The 14,770-nt window shown below is 44.9% G+C and overlaps 1 protein-coding gene across 4 annotated transcripts in view; it reads right to left on the bottom strand.

Moving 5' to 3' along the window:
* Positions 1-1,417: 1,417 nt before the first annotated feature.
* The window catches only part of CFLAR (CASP8 and FADD like apoptosis regulator), a 50,141-nt gene continuing 36,788 nt past the window's right edge, over positions 1,418-14,770 (bottom strand). For all 4 annotated transcript variants that reach the window (XM_079980199.1, XM_079980198.1, XM_079980197.1 and 1 more), the window contains 2 exons: positions 5,563-6,040; positions 1,418-2,829 (listed from right to left, as the gene is read on the bottom strand). In XM_079980199.1, coding sequence (XP_079836325.1) covers positions 2,694-2,829; positions 5,563-6,040 — 614 coding nt within the window. In that variant the 3' untranslated portion in view covers positions 1,418-2,693. The remainder of the gene's footprint in view (positions 2,830-5,562; positions 6,041-14,770) is intronic.

Here is a 14,770-nt window from a genome sequence, read left to right as displayed (position 1 = left end):
CCTATTCCACATAAAAATTAAGGAGAGAGCCTATTACCAGAAGAGGCACCCCAAAGATCCTGTAACAGTGAAGTACTGTCAAGTGACCAAAACGGGAAAAATTCTAGCCTTTTAAGGCATGTTAAGAGAGCAGTTTATTATTTAACAATGAGTCCCTTAAGACAAGATTCAATTTAATATCTGAAATACTAATATAATATCTGAAACATAATAGTTTAATATGGGTTATAGGAGAATAGCCAACACTGACTCCCTGTTCCTCCCTAGCCCCCTGCTCCTCCTACCCCAGTCCTTGTCTCTCCCAAAAACTGCTCTAGAGGATTCTCCAACCCTCCAGAGCAGATCTTGAGAATGTATGAAGGATCTAGGAATTGGGTCTGATGGGCTGGTAGATATTCACAGCTGGGTATCACTCATAACTGAGCATAATTTTCAGAATGTCTGCAAATATCTATTAGAAATCCCCAAACTTCAGTCAAGGAAGCCATACAAGTGGAATACAATAAAATAAGACATTTGCACACCCCTAAAATATAGTAGCATTTCCCATTTAGTCTTTGCCATCTTCCCCCATGAACCACCATTTGGCAACTAATCCACAGTTTTTGTGCTACATCACAGAATGCCTACTCAAAAACACTGGATTCAATGGCACTTAGCCCCCAAGTATGTGTTATTAAGACACCGCCCAAGTTATGCAGAATTAAGGTATACTTAAATCCCTTGAAATCAATGGGACTGAAAAAGGCACTAACTCTGAAAAGGATGTACACCTGGAGCCTCTTTTGTGCATAAATGGAGTCATTCCCATATCAAGGATGTGGACCCCCAGATGTTGGGACTTCAATTCCCATCAGCCCCAGCCAACACAGTCTACATTCAAGGATGATGGGAGTTCTAGTCCAGCAACATCTGGAAGGCTACAGGTTTTCTAAATTAACAATGGGTAATGTAAGCGCCATTTAAAAATAATTAAAAGGTTCTAGTCTTCTCAGCCCTAGTGTGCCCATGCTTATTGAGTAGCAAATTCTACTGAGTTCAGCAAAACTTATTCCCAAGCAAGGGCATGTACTGTTTTAGTCTTAGATCATGCTTAAGTGTGAGATGAAAAGAGTACCAAAAAACCCCTGATCATTGGTTTTGCTCAATTTCCTACATTGCACAGTCTCATTTTTTAAAAAGAGAAAGAGAGAAAGAAAGAAAGAAATGATAAGATACTGAATTATACTAAAATTCATTCTGAAAGCTACAAGATTAGAAGCCAATTTGATTGTTATCTTAATAGAAAAGTGGAATGCACATATTAAATAAAAAATGAATTCATGTAAAAGAGTATTCAAGCAGTCATTTAGAAAAACTGGGCTTCTTCAGATCCCATTAGAAAGAACTTTTCAAACAGAAACAAATTATCAGGGAATAATGATCGAAAAGAATCTTTAAAAAACAGCAACAATCAAACGTGTAGGTGAAATATACATATCTGAACAAAATAACCAATATAAATAAATATATTAATAGTACATGTCCGAGTCTCAAAACCTTGCTTCTAATTAACAGTCGAGCAACAATCAACAGCAGAAAACACCTTCCAATTCAATTCAACATCAAGGACAGCAGATCAATCTTTCCCCAACCAAGAACAAACATAGCTCTTCCTATTTTCCTGTCATACCACCAGAATGTTCAACTTTTAGTCTCCTTTTTTACAAAAATAAAAAATGGACTACAATTCCCATAATCCCCAGCCAGCCCAGCTAATGGTCAGGGATAATGAGAGTTGTAGTCCAACAACAATCTGGGGACACAAAGATGAAGGACAGTTTACCACCCATGTGAGAGTTTATTTAATCAGCCATTAACACAAAGAGATGAAGCCCCAGTAAGAATAGTGCAGTTCCAGTTCTATGTGACGACAGAGCAATGGGCCGTCTGTACTTGGTAGAAAGCTGGTTTTGTTACTTTGAAGTTCTAGATAGGTGGGATATTTTGAGGTACACGCAAGGAAGATGCTAAATATTGCCCGAAAGCCGAAAATTCTGCACACACACAATTCCAGCATTTCAGACCTTTGGCCCTGCAGATGTTGCCGTACCCCTAATCCTTGGCCACTGGCCATGCTTGCTGGGCTTTGATGAAAGTCCCCAGCATCTGTTTTTAGAGCTTCAAGAACAACAGAAAGAGCACAAAAACAAGGCCCAAAGGAGCCCTTGTTCTGCCAAGTTTCTTTCCCCCCGTAGCCTTTACACCAGATTCTTCTGACCAAGCAAAAGTGCTCCCTTCCATCGACATGGCTCAACTGAGCCACATCCTCAGTTTATTATCCCATTACTCTCCACTTGTGAGTTCAGACAGATCTATGGTGCCTAAGGCCTGGACCTCTCCTTTCCATTGACCTTGCACCCACCCCCAAGTGGAAAAAAGGGCAGAAGGGAACTCTCAAAAGGGTTGTGAGAAAGAAGTTTAAAAATGAAGAGGTGTGATCAGTGATGTCTATTAGTCTTCTATGTTGCGTTAGATTATGTTGTCCTTTAACCCAGCATCTATCTATCTGAACTTTGGGAGCCTGGTAGCTCGGAGAAGGGACAAAATCCTACCATAGCTGGTGGTTCTTGACCCTACAGGGGGAACCAATGGATGGCATTCAAAGGGAGATCTCCCTAGGGCACACCTGCTGCGAGTTAGGCTTGGAATATTTAGGTATCGGAGAGGAAAAGCTTTTTCCTTAGGGTATGCTTCAGCATGACAAAATACTGTTCCGTAGGGTGAGTCCTGTTCCGCGAATAAACTCTGTTGTTCAGTTCCACCAGGATATCCAGCAGATGCAACTTCCTGGAAGGGAGGAAGGGGGGAAGGGGGAGGAAAAGAGTGACAGTTGTCAATAGCCACATAGCAATCTGTAAAAATTACCGTATTTTTTGCTCTGTAAGACGCACCAGACCACAAGACGCACCTAGTTTTTGGAGGAGGAAAACAAGAAAAAAAAAATTCTGAATCTCAGAAGCCAGAACAGCAAGATGTAATGTAACGGCTAGAACATGGGTAGGCAAACTAAGACCTGGGGGCCGGATCTGGCCCAATCACCTTCTAAATCCAGCCCGCGGATGGTCCAGGAATTAGCGTGTTTTTACATGAGTAGAATGTGTGCTTTTATTTAAAATGCATCTCTGGGTTATTTGTGGGGCCTGCCTGGTGTTTTTACATGAGTAGAATGTGTGCTTTTATTTAAAATGCATCTCTGGGTTATTTGTGGGGCATAAGAATTGGGCTCTTTAAAAAAATATATATATAGTCCGGCCCCTCACAAGGTCTGAGGGATAATGGACCGGCCCCCCGGTGAAAAAGTTTGCCAACCCCTGGGCCAGAACATTGGCTTTTTAAGTGAAAGAAGTTCCTTAGGTGCCGAAATTCCAACGGATCAGCAAAGACTATTTATGTATGCAACAACAGCCTATGCGCCAACAGCTGCTCGGATGTTACTTGACCAGAGATGGAAAGAAGACAGAGAAGAACGGCAAATTAAGTTGATGGACTATGCCAAATGGACAAAAATGACTGGAAGAATCAGAAATCAGGAAGACCAAAATTTTAATAAGGAATGGAGAAAATACGTAATTTACCTTAAAAACCATAATTGTAAACAATTATAACCACTAGCAGGATTGGAATAACACTTGTAGTTCAGTGTTGAATTTTGGGTATACATACACTATGCTGCTTTAAATGTGCATTTTATATTTGACTTCACTTAGCAATGTTTTCTTTTGAAATGTTTAAGATTCTTTTTTTTCCGTTAACGTTGTTTGTGTTAAATATGTATTCTGTAGTTGACCTCCTTTGTAATGTTTTATTTTGAAACCTTTCAGATAATATTTTAGTTTCCTGTTCATTATGTTGCTTTGACTGTATACTTTATATTGGACTTTCCTCAGAAATATTTGATTATGGATTGTTTTTACTGATGTTTAATATGCTGTAAACCACCTTGAGATTTTTCTTAAAAATATAAGGCGGTATAGAAATGAAATTAATAACAGTAATAATAATTTAAAAGATTTGTATTAGTAGAAAGGAGGAAAGGGTTAATACAAGGACCCACAAAGGGGAGGAGGGGAGTTCAGGAGATACTTTGAAATTGTCTTTTTATGTTGGTTGTTGGATAATCGATTGTAAATTTCTAAAATCTGAAGAACTAAATAAAATTAGATAGACAGATAGACAGATAGACAGATAGACAGATAGATAGATAGATAGATAGATAGATAGATAGAGAAAGCAGTTCCTCAGAGGGTTAAGTTCTGCAACCATTCCCAAATTTCTGTCCATTTTCTGCGCTCATACAAAAATGCAACACAGGAACCACCCATAGGAAAAAGTGGAATTGTATTTTTCACTCTATAAGACGCACTTTTCCCCTCCTAAAAAGTAAAAAGATCATTGTGGACTTTAGGAAATGTAAATTGAATATTCAGCCACCTATTATTGAGGGGAAGTGCGTGGAACAGGTCTCAGTGTTTCGATTTCTGGGAATGGAGTTGAGAGACGACCTAACCTGGGGAGAAAACAGCAAAGATCTGGTGAAGAGAGCACAGTAGAGGTTATATTTTCTGAGAATCCTCTGGAAAAACAATCTCTCAGAGGACCTGTTGATGGCATTCTATCATTGCACTGTGGAGAGTGTATTAACTTATGGTCTCTGTGTGTGGTTTGGGAGCTGCACGGCCAGGGAAAAAACAATGCTATCTAGGGTTGTAAGGACTGCAGAGAGAATAATTGGGTGCACTCTTCCCACCTTAGATCAAATCTATGCTGTCAGGTGCCATAAGAAAGCAGCAGAGATAGCGCAGGATAGTACGCACCCCGGAAATGATCTCTTTCAGCTTCTGCCTTCTGGAAGAAGGTACAGGGTTATAAAGGCTAGGACTAGCCGTCAGAGAAACAGTTTCTACGCAAATGCAATTCTGGTTCTAAACCCAGCATAAGGGGTCTCTATAGTATAGTGTATTTTAAAATGGGGTTTCAGAGTTTTTAGGGTTTTTTGAATGTTTTATGTAGATTTTCAATTTCATTGTTCTGCATGGGACAATGACAATAAAGATATCGTATCGTATCGTGTGTGTCTTATGGAGCGAATGCAGGCTGCGCAGCTATCACTGAAGCCAGAACAGCAAGAGGGAGAGCTGCGCAGTGACCCTTGTCTAACCCCCTTTTGAAGTCATCCAAGCTAGTAGTTGTCGTTCAGTCTTGTAGCAAGTTCTGTCTTTTAACCATACATTGTGCAAAGTTCTTCCTTTTGTCTGTCCTGATCTCCTACCTAGCAGCTTCCATGGATGTGTGTGGGGTGGGGGATGATATAAGTAATCTTCAAGGTTCAGGGTATCCTGACGAAACCCTTTGGTTGTTAGTTTAGTTTAGTACAACATTTGATTCAGAATATTTTTTTTTCTTGTTTTCCTCCTCTAAAAACCAGCTGTGTCTTATGGTTGGGTGCATCTTATAGAGCGAAAAATACGGTACTTTGCTGTTGTTGAGGAAAAAGCCTTCTCCCCCCCTCCAACTTTCTACCTTTTGTGAGGCTCAGTCAGAAGGTCAGCTAGAGCAGACAGGTAGTAAGAAGATGGACTCTGCGATCTCTCCAGGTGTGATGCCTCCAGCATACATTGGCTCCAGAGAATGTCTGCTCCTTGCGGGATGGTATACAGATCTCCGTCTGTCTCTATTAAGCTGGCATTTTCCTGCCTGCTTCTGCGCTCAACATAGTTCTGGACAAAGAACAGCTTGGGTTTCCCCGAGAGATAGACACACGCATCGCCAGTAAAGAAATTCTTCAACCTCTCCAGGGAGAATGCAGGAGCACCCTGGTCTGTGCAGAAGATGCCTTGTTCGTTCCCTCGACTAACGAGGACGCAAACGAAGCAGTCGTAGTCCTTGTGTTGCTTCAGCCTCGCGACTTCGAACAGCTCACGCACCAAGGTGTCCACACTCGGGAACAGGCAACAGCGGACTTCGAAGGACAGCGCTCGGAAGGCTTCTGCCAGCATATCTGGAGAAAGAAAAGCGCCCGGAAAATGAAATTATGGAAGGGTGTCTTGCCAAATGCAAGGTGGTTCTTTTAAAATGAGATTCAGAGGCAATACAAAGCACAAGAGAGTGAGAAGATTTTTAAAGATTTTATTCTAAACAGCAAGCCAAAGATACATCGCCAAGCAAACACTTCAATCTGCCACATGGAATAACAACAACAACAACAACAACAACAACAATAATTTATTATTTGTACCCCAACAACAACAACAACAATTTATTATTTGTACCCCACCCATCTGGCTGGGTTTCCCCAGCCACTCTGGGCGGCTTCCAACAGAGCACCAAAATACAATAACCTATTAAACATTAAAAGCTTCCCTAAACAGGGCTGCCTTCAGATGTCTTCTAAAAGTCTGGTAGTTATTTTTCTCTTTGACATATGGTGGGAGGGTGTTCCACAGAGTGGGCGCCACTACCGAGAAGACCCTCTGCCTGGTTCCTTGTAACTTGGCTTCTCGCAGCGAGGGAACCGCCAGAAGGCCCTCGGCGCTGGACCTCAGTGTCCGGGCAGAACGATGGAGGTGGAGACGCTCCTTCAGGTATATTGGACTGTTTAGGGTTTTAAAGGTCAGCACCAACACTTTGATTTGTGCTCGGAAACGTCCTAGAAGCCAATGTAGGTCTTTCAAGACTGGTGTTATATGGTCTCAACAGCCGCTCCCAGTCACCAGTCTAGCTGCCGCATTCTGGATTAGTTGTAGTTTCCGGGTCACCTTCAAAGGTAGCCCCACACAGAGCGCATTGCAGTAGTCCAAGCAAGAGATAACTAGAGCATGCACCATTCTGGCGAGACAGTCTATGGACAGGTAGGGATGCAGAACTCGCAGGCCTCTGGATGTTGATAGAGTCCCAACTCCATCCCTGACCGCGCTGCCGGATGGGACCTGGCTTAGCTGTATCCGGGTGGGATTACAGCAACCTGCTACGTCAGGTAGCCTTCGAAAGCAGTTTGGAAACAGCAACTGATACAGCATAGGGCTGCCAGAACACTGCTGCTCAAAGATCTGAGCAAATTATGGAGACTTTACATTAACTACACAGGCTGCCTATATACCGTATTTTTCGCTCTATAAGACGCACCAGACCGCAAGACGCACCTAGTTTTTGGAGGAGGAAAACAAGAAAAAAAATATTCTGAATCTCAGAAGCCGGAACAGCAAGAGGGATCGCTGCGCAGTGAAAGCAGCGATCCCTCTTGCTGTTCTGGCTTCTGGGATAGCTGCGCAGCCTGCATTCGCTCCATAAAACACACACACATTTCCCCTTACTTTTTAGGAGGGAAAAAGTGAGTCTTATAGAGCAAAAAATACGGTATTTCCAGGCCCAATTTGAGGTGCTGATATTTACCTTTAAAGCGCTGAGCCGTGAGTTCAGGGATTCCACCAACCATGCCCTCCCACACCAGGAAATCATTCATTCCACTACCCACTTCTATTTTCTTCTTTTTTTTCTCTCAGCAATCAAACAGCCACCTTTCGACAACTACTGAGCACGCTCAGACCTCCCTAAGCTGTTTTAGAGGAAGTGATTCGATTCATTCCTTCATAAACACTAATATACAGTCTAGCCATCAGAGGGCAGGATTGTATCTTTATACCTCTCTCTAATTCACAGTTTACTCTGCTATGTGCTTGTGTGTGCGGGGGTGGAAGGTAGGATCTAAAGCACACCACATATTCCTGTCTAACTTTTAAATAACCTGTCATGAAAATTTCCACGGAACAATTTTCCCCAGAGGATTATCAGCAGGATGCAAGACGGGCGTAGAAACTTCCTCCAATATAATGATAATTAATAATAATAATTTGTTATTTATACCCCGCCCATCTGGCTGAGTTTCCCCAGCCACTCTGGGCGGCTTCCAATCAAGTGTTAAAAACAATACAGCATTACATATTAAAAGCTTACCTAAACAGGAAATATAAATATGAAAAAATAGGCAACCTTCGCACAAAATCCCCAACCCAACATGATTTTTTTTTTTGCGGGGGTGGTGGTTGGGGAGATCCCCAAACATTGTTTGATATTCAAAAAACACTCTGCTTTTCCTGGAACTGTTTTGCCAAACTAGTTCTTAAGAGAAGAAGCAGCAGAAGTTCATGAGACTCCTAATCTCAGGGAGTAGGTGGTAATTTAGTCTATTTCATACATGGTGAATAAATTTTGACTGCCATTGACTTTGTTTTCCACATATGAATGACCAGCAATTGATTTCTGCACCTGTCTAGGATTCCCAAGAGCTTAAAATTTGAATACAATATGAAACCCCATGTTATGCAGGAATGTAACAGAACTCACAGGTATGGATGCATAGGAGTACATTGTTATAGGTTGTGGCCCTAGGCACCTGGGAATAAGCCTCACTCAACACAGTGCAACTTACTCCTAGCAAACATACCGTATTTTTTGCTCCATAAGACGCACTTTTTTCCTCTTTAGAACTAAGGGGAAATGTCTGTGCGTCTTATGGGGCGAGTGTGTGGTCCCTGGGGCTGGGGGGGGGAGCCCAGGCTTCCCTCACCGCCAGCCCCACAAGCTCTGGGAGCAGCGGGAAGGCTGCGTGCTCCCCGACCTGCTTTTTGGGGCTGGTGGTGGGGGAAACCTGGGCTTCCCCCTCCGCCAGCCCCACAGCTCCGGGAGCAGCTCCCTGAGCTGCTTTTTGGGGCTGGGGGGGGAACCCGGGCTTCCCTCGCCACCCCCGACAAGCTCCTGAGCAGCTCTGCGGTAGCCCGCGGAGCCTCCGCAGGGCAGCGGGAAGCCTTCATCCCGCTGCCCTGGGGAGACTTCGCACGGCTATCCCTGGCTTTTGCGGGAGGTGGGGGAAGGGACAGAGCGAGGCTCTCTCACTTCCCCCACCTCCCGCAAAAGCCCCAAAGAGCCACACACATGCAGCTCATGAAAGGGAGCGCTGAGCAGAGCCTGGGATGTATTCAGGCTCTGCTCAGCGCTCCCTTTAAATAATATTTTTTTTCTTGAATTCCCCCCCCCCAAAAAAAGCAGGTGCGCCTTATGGTCAGGTGTGCCTTATGGAGCGAAAAATACGGTACATAAAATTGCTATGTCAAAGTACAGTCGTACCTTGGTTCTCGAACAGAATGTGTTCCGCGAGTCCATTCGACTCCTGGAACTGTTTGAAAACCAAGGCGCGGCTTCCTATTAGGTGCAGGTGTGTTCGAAAACTGCAACACTCACTTCTGGTTTTTGATCATTCAAGAGCCGAAACGTACGAGTTCCAAGGTGTTCGGCAACTAAGGTACGACTGTAATTAACTGTGGGCTCATGTCCTCTTGCAACTCCAACAGGGCTTGGGGTGCCAACATTTTCCGATCTTGGCCTAATGCTGGGGTCTGACCCTCTTAAAGGCACGCCTGACATCAGGGTCAGGCCCATGAGAAGCGGGTCTTACAAAGGGCAAGCATTGCCAGCAAGATCTGTCATCCCCTTTTGTAGTGATGTTCAGGCACCAGCGCTTTTGGCTATACAGCTAGAACCATGCATCTACAAAAGCCACAGAAATGGATGGGGCAGAAAAGTCCAATGAGAACAGAACGTTTTCAGGGGCCGAGGAAGATAGTCGGAGGAAAGAAAAGCACAATTTTAAAATATACAAAAGAGTAGGGAGGAGGGATGGAATGGAGTATTGAAGATAAGGGTATGGCTGGTTGGCTGGCAGCAATCCACACTTCCAACGTTTTGCTGGAGGCCCCTACTGGTCTTTAACAATCTCGGCTCAGGTTCAGGAATGGCAACTTTCAGATTTAAAGTTACGTTTTAGTGAATGTTCTCGTTTTGCTTTGTCTCCAATGCCAAAGCATCCATCTCCGTTCAGTTCCAGAAGGTCCCCGGGTCACTTATTCAAAAAGGATCAGGAAACAGGAGATGGGGGGGAAAGAATTCATACGCCAAAGAGCCACTGCCAAAGTAGGCATGACTGGACTAGCTCCAGGGCTGCCCACACAGAACAATGTGGCTTCCTATGTTTCATGCTTTGAATGGAAGGTTATCCTGCAATGTGCTCTATGTGGGGCTACCTTTGAAGGACCAGGTGCGCAGCCTGGGAGTCATTTTGGACTCGCAGCTGTCCATGGAGGCACAGGTCAAATCTGTATCCAGGGCAGCTGTTTACCAGCTCCATCTGGTACGCAGGCTGAGACCCTATCTGCCTGCAGACTGTCTCGCCAGAGTAGTGCATGCTCTAGTTATCTCCCGCTTGGAATGCGCTCTATGTAGGGCTACCTTTGAAGGTGACCCGGAAACTACAACTAATCCAGAATGAAGAAACTAGATATGCTGTATCAGTTGCCGTTTCCAAACCGCCTTCTCCTGCTTAGACTACTGCAATGCGCTCTACGTGGGGCTACCTTTGAAGGTGACCTTTGAAGGTCACCCGGAAACTAGCAGCAGCTAGACTGGTGACTGGGAGCGGTGCCGAGACCATATAACACCGGTCTTGAAAGACCTACACTGGCTCCCAGTACGTATCCGAGCACAATTCAAAGTATTGGTGCTGACCTTTGAAGCCCTAAACGGCCTCGGTCCAATATACCTGAAGGAGCGTCTCTACCCTCATCGTTCAGCCCGGACACTGAGCTCCAGCGCCGAGGGCCTTCTGGCAGTTCCCTCGCTGTGAGAAACCAAGTTACAGGGAACCAGGCAAAGGGCCTTCTCGGTAGTGGCACCCGCCCTGTGGAACGCCCTCCCACCAGATGTCAAATAATTAAACAACTACCAGACTTTTAGAAGACATCTGAAGGCAGCCCTGGTTAGGAAAGCTTTTAATGTTTAATAGGTTATTGTATTTTGGTGTTCTGTTGGAAGCCGCCTAGAGTGGCTGGGGAAACCCAGCCAGATGGGCAGGGTATAAATAATAAATTATTATTATTATTATTATTATTATTATTATTATTATTATTATTAATTATCCTTCAGAGAAAAGTTAGCTCGGACCAGAGATGAGGAACTTGAGGCCCTCCAGATTTCCTTTCCATGGAATTGCAGAATTGGAAGAGACGGCGAGGATCATCTGGTCCAATCCCTGGCAATGCAGGAATCTTTCGCCCAGTTTGGGTCTCGAACCCACAAGCCTGAGATTAAGAGCCTCTTGCTCCACTGCCTGAGCTAGGTGTTGTTGGACTCCGACTCCCATCAGCCCCAGCCAGCATGGCCAAATGGTCAGGGATAATGGGAGCTGTGGGAAGAGCGGGCACGGGTTCCTTCATTTTTGCTTCCGGGTCATGTGACCAGCATGACTAAGCCGCTTCTGGCGAAACCAGAGCAGCGCACGGAAACGCCGTTTACCTTCCCGCCGGAGCGGTACCTATTTATCTACTTGCACTTTGACGTGCTTTTGAACTGCTAGGTTGGCAGGAGCAGGGACCAAGCAACGGGAGCTCATCCCGTCCTGGGATTCGAACCGCCGACCTTCTGATCGGCAAGTCCTAGGCTCTGTGGTTTAACCCACAGCGCCACCCGCGTCCCTAATAATTAACCTGCATACATTTAATTTTGGCGAGACGTGTTAAGCTGTGCATAAAACTGCCTCATCTCCCGAGATGGTTTAATGATGAGAAACAGGCGAGAAAAGGTCACTGTTCCTTTTCTTCCTCTGTTCTCATCCCCCCCCCAAAGGCACAAAACGGCCTTGACTGCACTCATTTCTGCTATTTTTAGCCACTTGTGTGTTCCAGTAGCATGCATCAAGCCCTCTAGAGATTTTTATTTTTGCTTATGTAAGAGACGCGTGGAGAATTTTTCCAAAAAATAAATAAATGCTGGAGGTGAAGCAGGGGCATGTAAGGGTTAGATAATCACATAAAAAAAAAATCCAAAGGAAACAAAAAAAAATATATTTTTGTGCAGTTTCATGGGGGGGGGAGCAACACACAAAAATGCTTTAAAGCTTGTAGAAAAAGACTGTTATGGACAGAAGAAGAGTTTGGATTTGATATCCTGCCTTTCACTCCCCTTCAGGAGTCTCAAAGCGGCTAACATTCTCCTTTCCCTTCCTCCCCCACAACAAACACTCTGTGAGGTGAGTGGGGCTGAGAGACTTCAGAGAAGCGTGACTGGCCCAAGGTCACCCAGCAGCTGAATGTGGAGGAGCGGAGACGCGAACCCGGTTCCCCAGATTACGTGACTACCGCTCTTAACCACTACACCACACCGGCTCTCAGAACAGACAATAGTTTTATAATGAGGATAGATTACATTCTAACTATAAAACTAAAGCGGAATACTGTTCTGCAAGCATCAATTAGGCACCTCTGCTTTTTCTCACGAGAATGTATTCCTAGGCCTGGTTAGATCCACCCCAAAATTCATTAATGGACCCAATTGTGAGTACAGAAGAGGGGGATTAGAGGTGTGAAGGAGCAATTGATCCCATTCAGAGAGTTCAGGTAAACTTATCTAAGATGAGTTTCCCATCCAGGTTTGTAAGCAGATCTGATTTCACAATTTTTCTCATTCCCCACCACTTTGAGCTTGATTCTGGCTGATTACTTCCACAATAGGAAATCTACAATATTTCAGAGAAGGGAAGGCAGATCCTGCAAACAATTGGCACCAAGCCAAGCTCTGATCAGATCCCAGAAGCCCATTCAGCACCTTGCAGATTTCAGCAATGATCAGATAAAGGATCTTGCCTGGCCTACAGACATGCATTAAGAATGAGGAGGGAGATACCACTTCTGAACCTCCTTATAGATTAAAAAACCAAAATCCCAGTGGGCAGAGAAATAGCACATTAGGGAGTGGGCCAAGCAAGAATCTTACAATTGCTAGCTTGTTCCTGCTGTTTATTGGCAAGGAGATTTTGTTGAATAGGAGAAAATTAAAAATGAAGCCGCCCCATGCAATCCGAAAGGAGACTCTTGAGAGTCCCATGGACTGCAAGAAGATCAAACCGATCCATTCTTAAGGAAATCAGCCCTGAGTGGTCACTGGAAGGACAGATCCTGAAGCTGAGGCTCCAATACTTTGGCCACCTCATGAGAAGAGAAGACTCCCTGGAAAAGATGTTGGGAAAGATGGAGGGCACAAGGAGAAGGGGACGACAGAGGACGAGATGGTTGGACAGTGTTCTCGAAGCTACGAACATGAGTTTGACCAAACTGCGGGAGGCAGTGGAAGAGAGGAGTGCCTGGTGTACTCTGGTCCAGGGGGTCACGAAGAGTCGGACACGACTAAACGACAACAAGCAACAAAACCACTGCAGCATTTTTATTCATTTGGTTTTCTCACAGCTACATCCTAACTTTTTCCAAGCAGCTCATAGCGGGATTTCAGGCTTTTTCTCCCTAGCCAATTTTTCTTTGCACAGCCACCCTATGAAATAATGGATTAGATGAGCAGATTGGCTCATTGTCACACAGCGGGCCTTCATGGTAGGGGGTTGTCTGACGATCTGAATCTGGATCCCCTAGCTTTTAGTCTAATACGTTAACCGCTGTGCTGTGCTGTGCTGGCTACCATCTCATTGTGCTGAAAATATAGACCGGGACTAGCCCTTGAAGTCGGAAGGACGTGGAGGAAAAAGCGTAAATTTTCCTTCTCCGATCAAAAGTGGATGTGGGGTTCAAGGCAAAAAGGAAACACAAAGTGATACATGCAAGGCCGTATCCAGGCAAAATTTCCACATAACAAACGGGAAAGAAAATGCTTATAAAATATAAGTTTCCCCACCCCGACTGCCCTTTTACTACTGAGTGGAATGAGCGTTGCAGGAAACTATAGATTATGCCTTTGATTATGCCTCCCCAACTGCATGCTATCTTGACTGTACTTTTTCCATTTCTTTTTAAACACATAGCATCCATATTGTCTTATTTGGATTGTTCTGGGTGTTAAGTTGTGGGTGAACATATCAGACGACACAGCGATTCTTCAAACAGCTCTTGTTTATTCACAGGCCAGAACAGAACTGAACTGAAGGGTTCAGCCAGCCTGCTTATATAGAGCTCCACTACAACGCAACAGTAACCATTTTCTGTAACTATCCAATCACTGAACGTCACTTTCAATACCTTGTTTGCATATGTGGACCTGAGTGGAAACTATCTACAGTATCCCTCTGCTGGCCCAGGGTGAGAACTTCAGTACATAACACCCCTCCCCACCAAGATAAGGTGTGAGTTACAATCGTATATACAGCACTACACGTAATGGTTCAATTAGGCACAAAAGCATATCGGTTACATTTCACCTACTTCCATTAGACCGACAGTATTACATGTCCAACAACATAGTCCTTTAAATAAGTTGGGCACTTGGAAACTCTGCCAGACTGCAGGGGACACAGGTCCAGGGGGGCACTCGATTCTTGCTGAGGCTGTGGCGCGACCCTAGGTGGCGTTGAAACCAAGCCCGCTGGATCCGCTGCTGTGGGTGGAACATCCGCAAGTGGAGTTGGCGGAATGTCAGGCACGGCAGTGGTCTGAGTCTGTGGGAAGTCCGGCAGACCCTCTGAAGTGGCTTGGTTCGGCTCCACGCCTGCAGTTTGTGAGAGGTGTAGGTGCAGCCTCGCCATCTGTAAGTGTCTGTTCCGGAGCCACAAACGCAGTTGGGGGCACTGCGGTAGTGTCCAAGTCCCCAACCCTGCACCTAAGCTGGTCTATGTGCCGGTGCCACAAACGTCCGTTTTCGAGTGCCACCTGGTACGAGTGAGGTCCAGTGACTCCCACTACTG

Source organism: Podarcis cretensis (assembly GCF_951804945.1).
Source record: "Podarcis cretensis genome assembly, chromosome: 1".
In the NCBI taxonomy this organism is placed as follows: domain Eukaryota; kingdom Metazoa; phylum Chordata; class Lepidosauria; order Squamata; family Lacertidae; genus Podarcis; species Podarcis cretensis.
The sequence above is the reverse complement of the archived record's forward strand: the minus strand, read 5'-3'. Positions and strand labels throughout refer to the sequence as shown.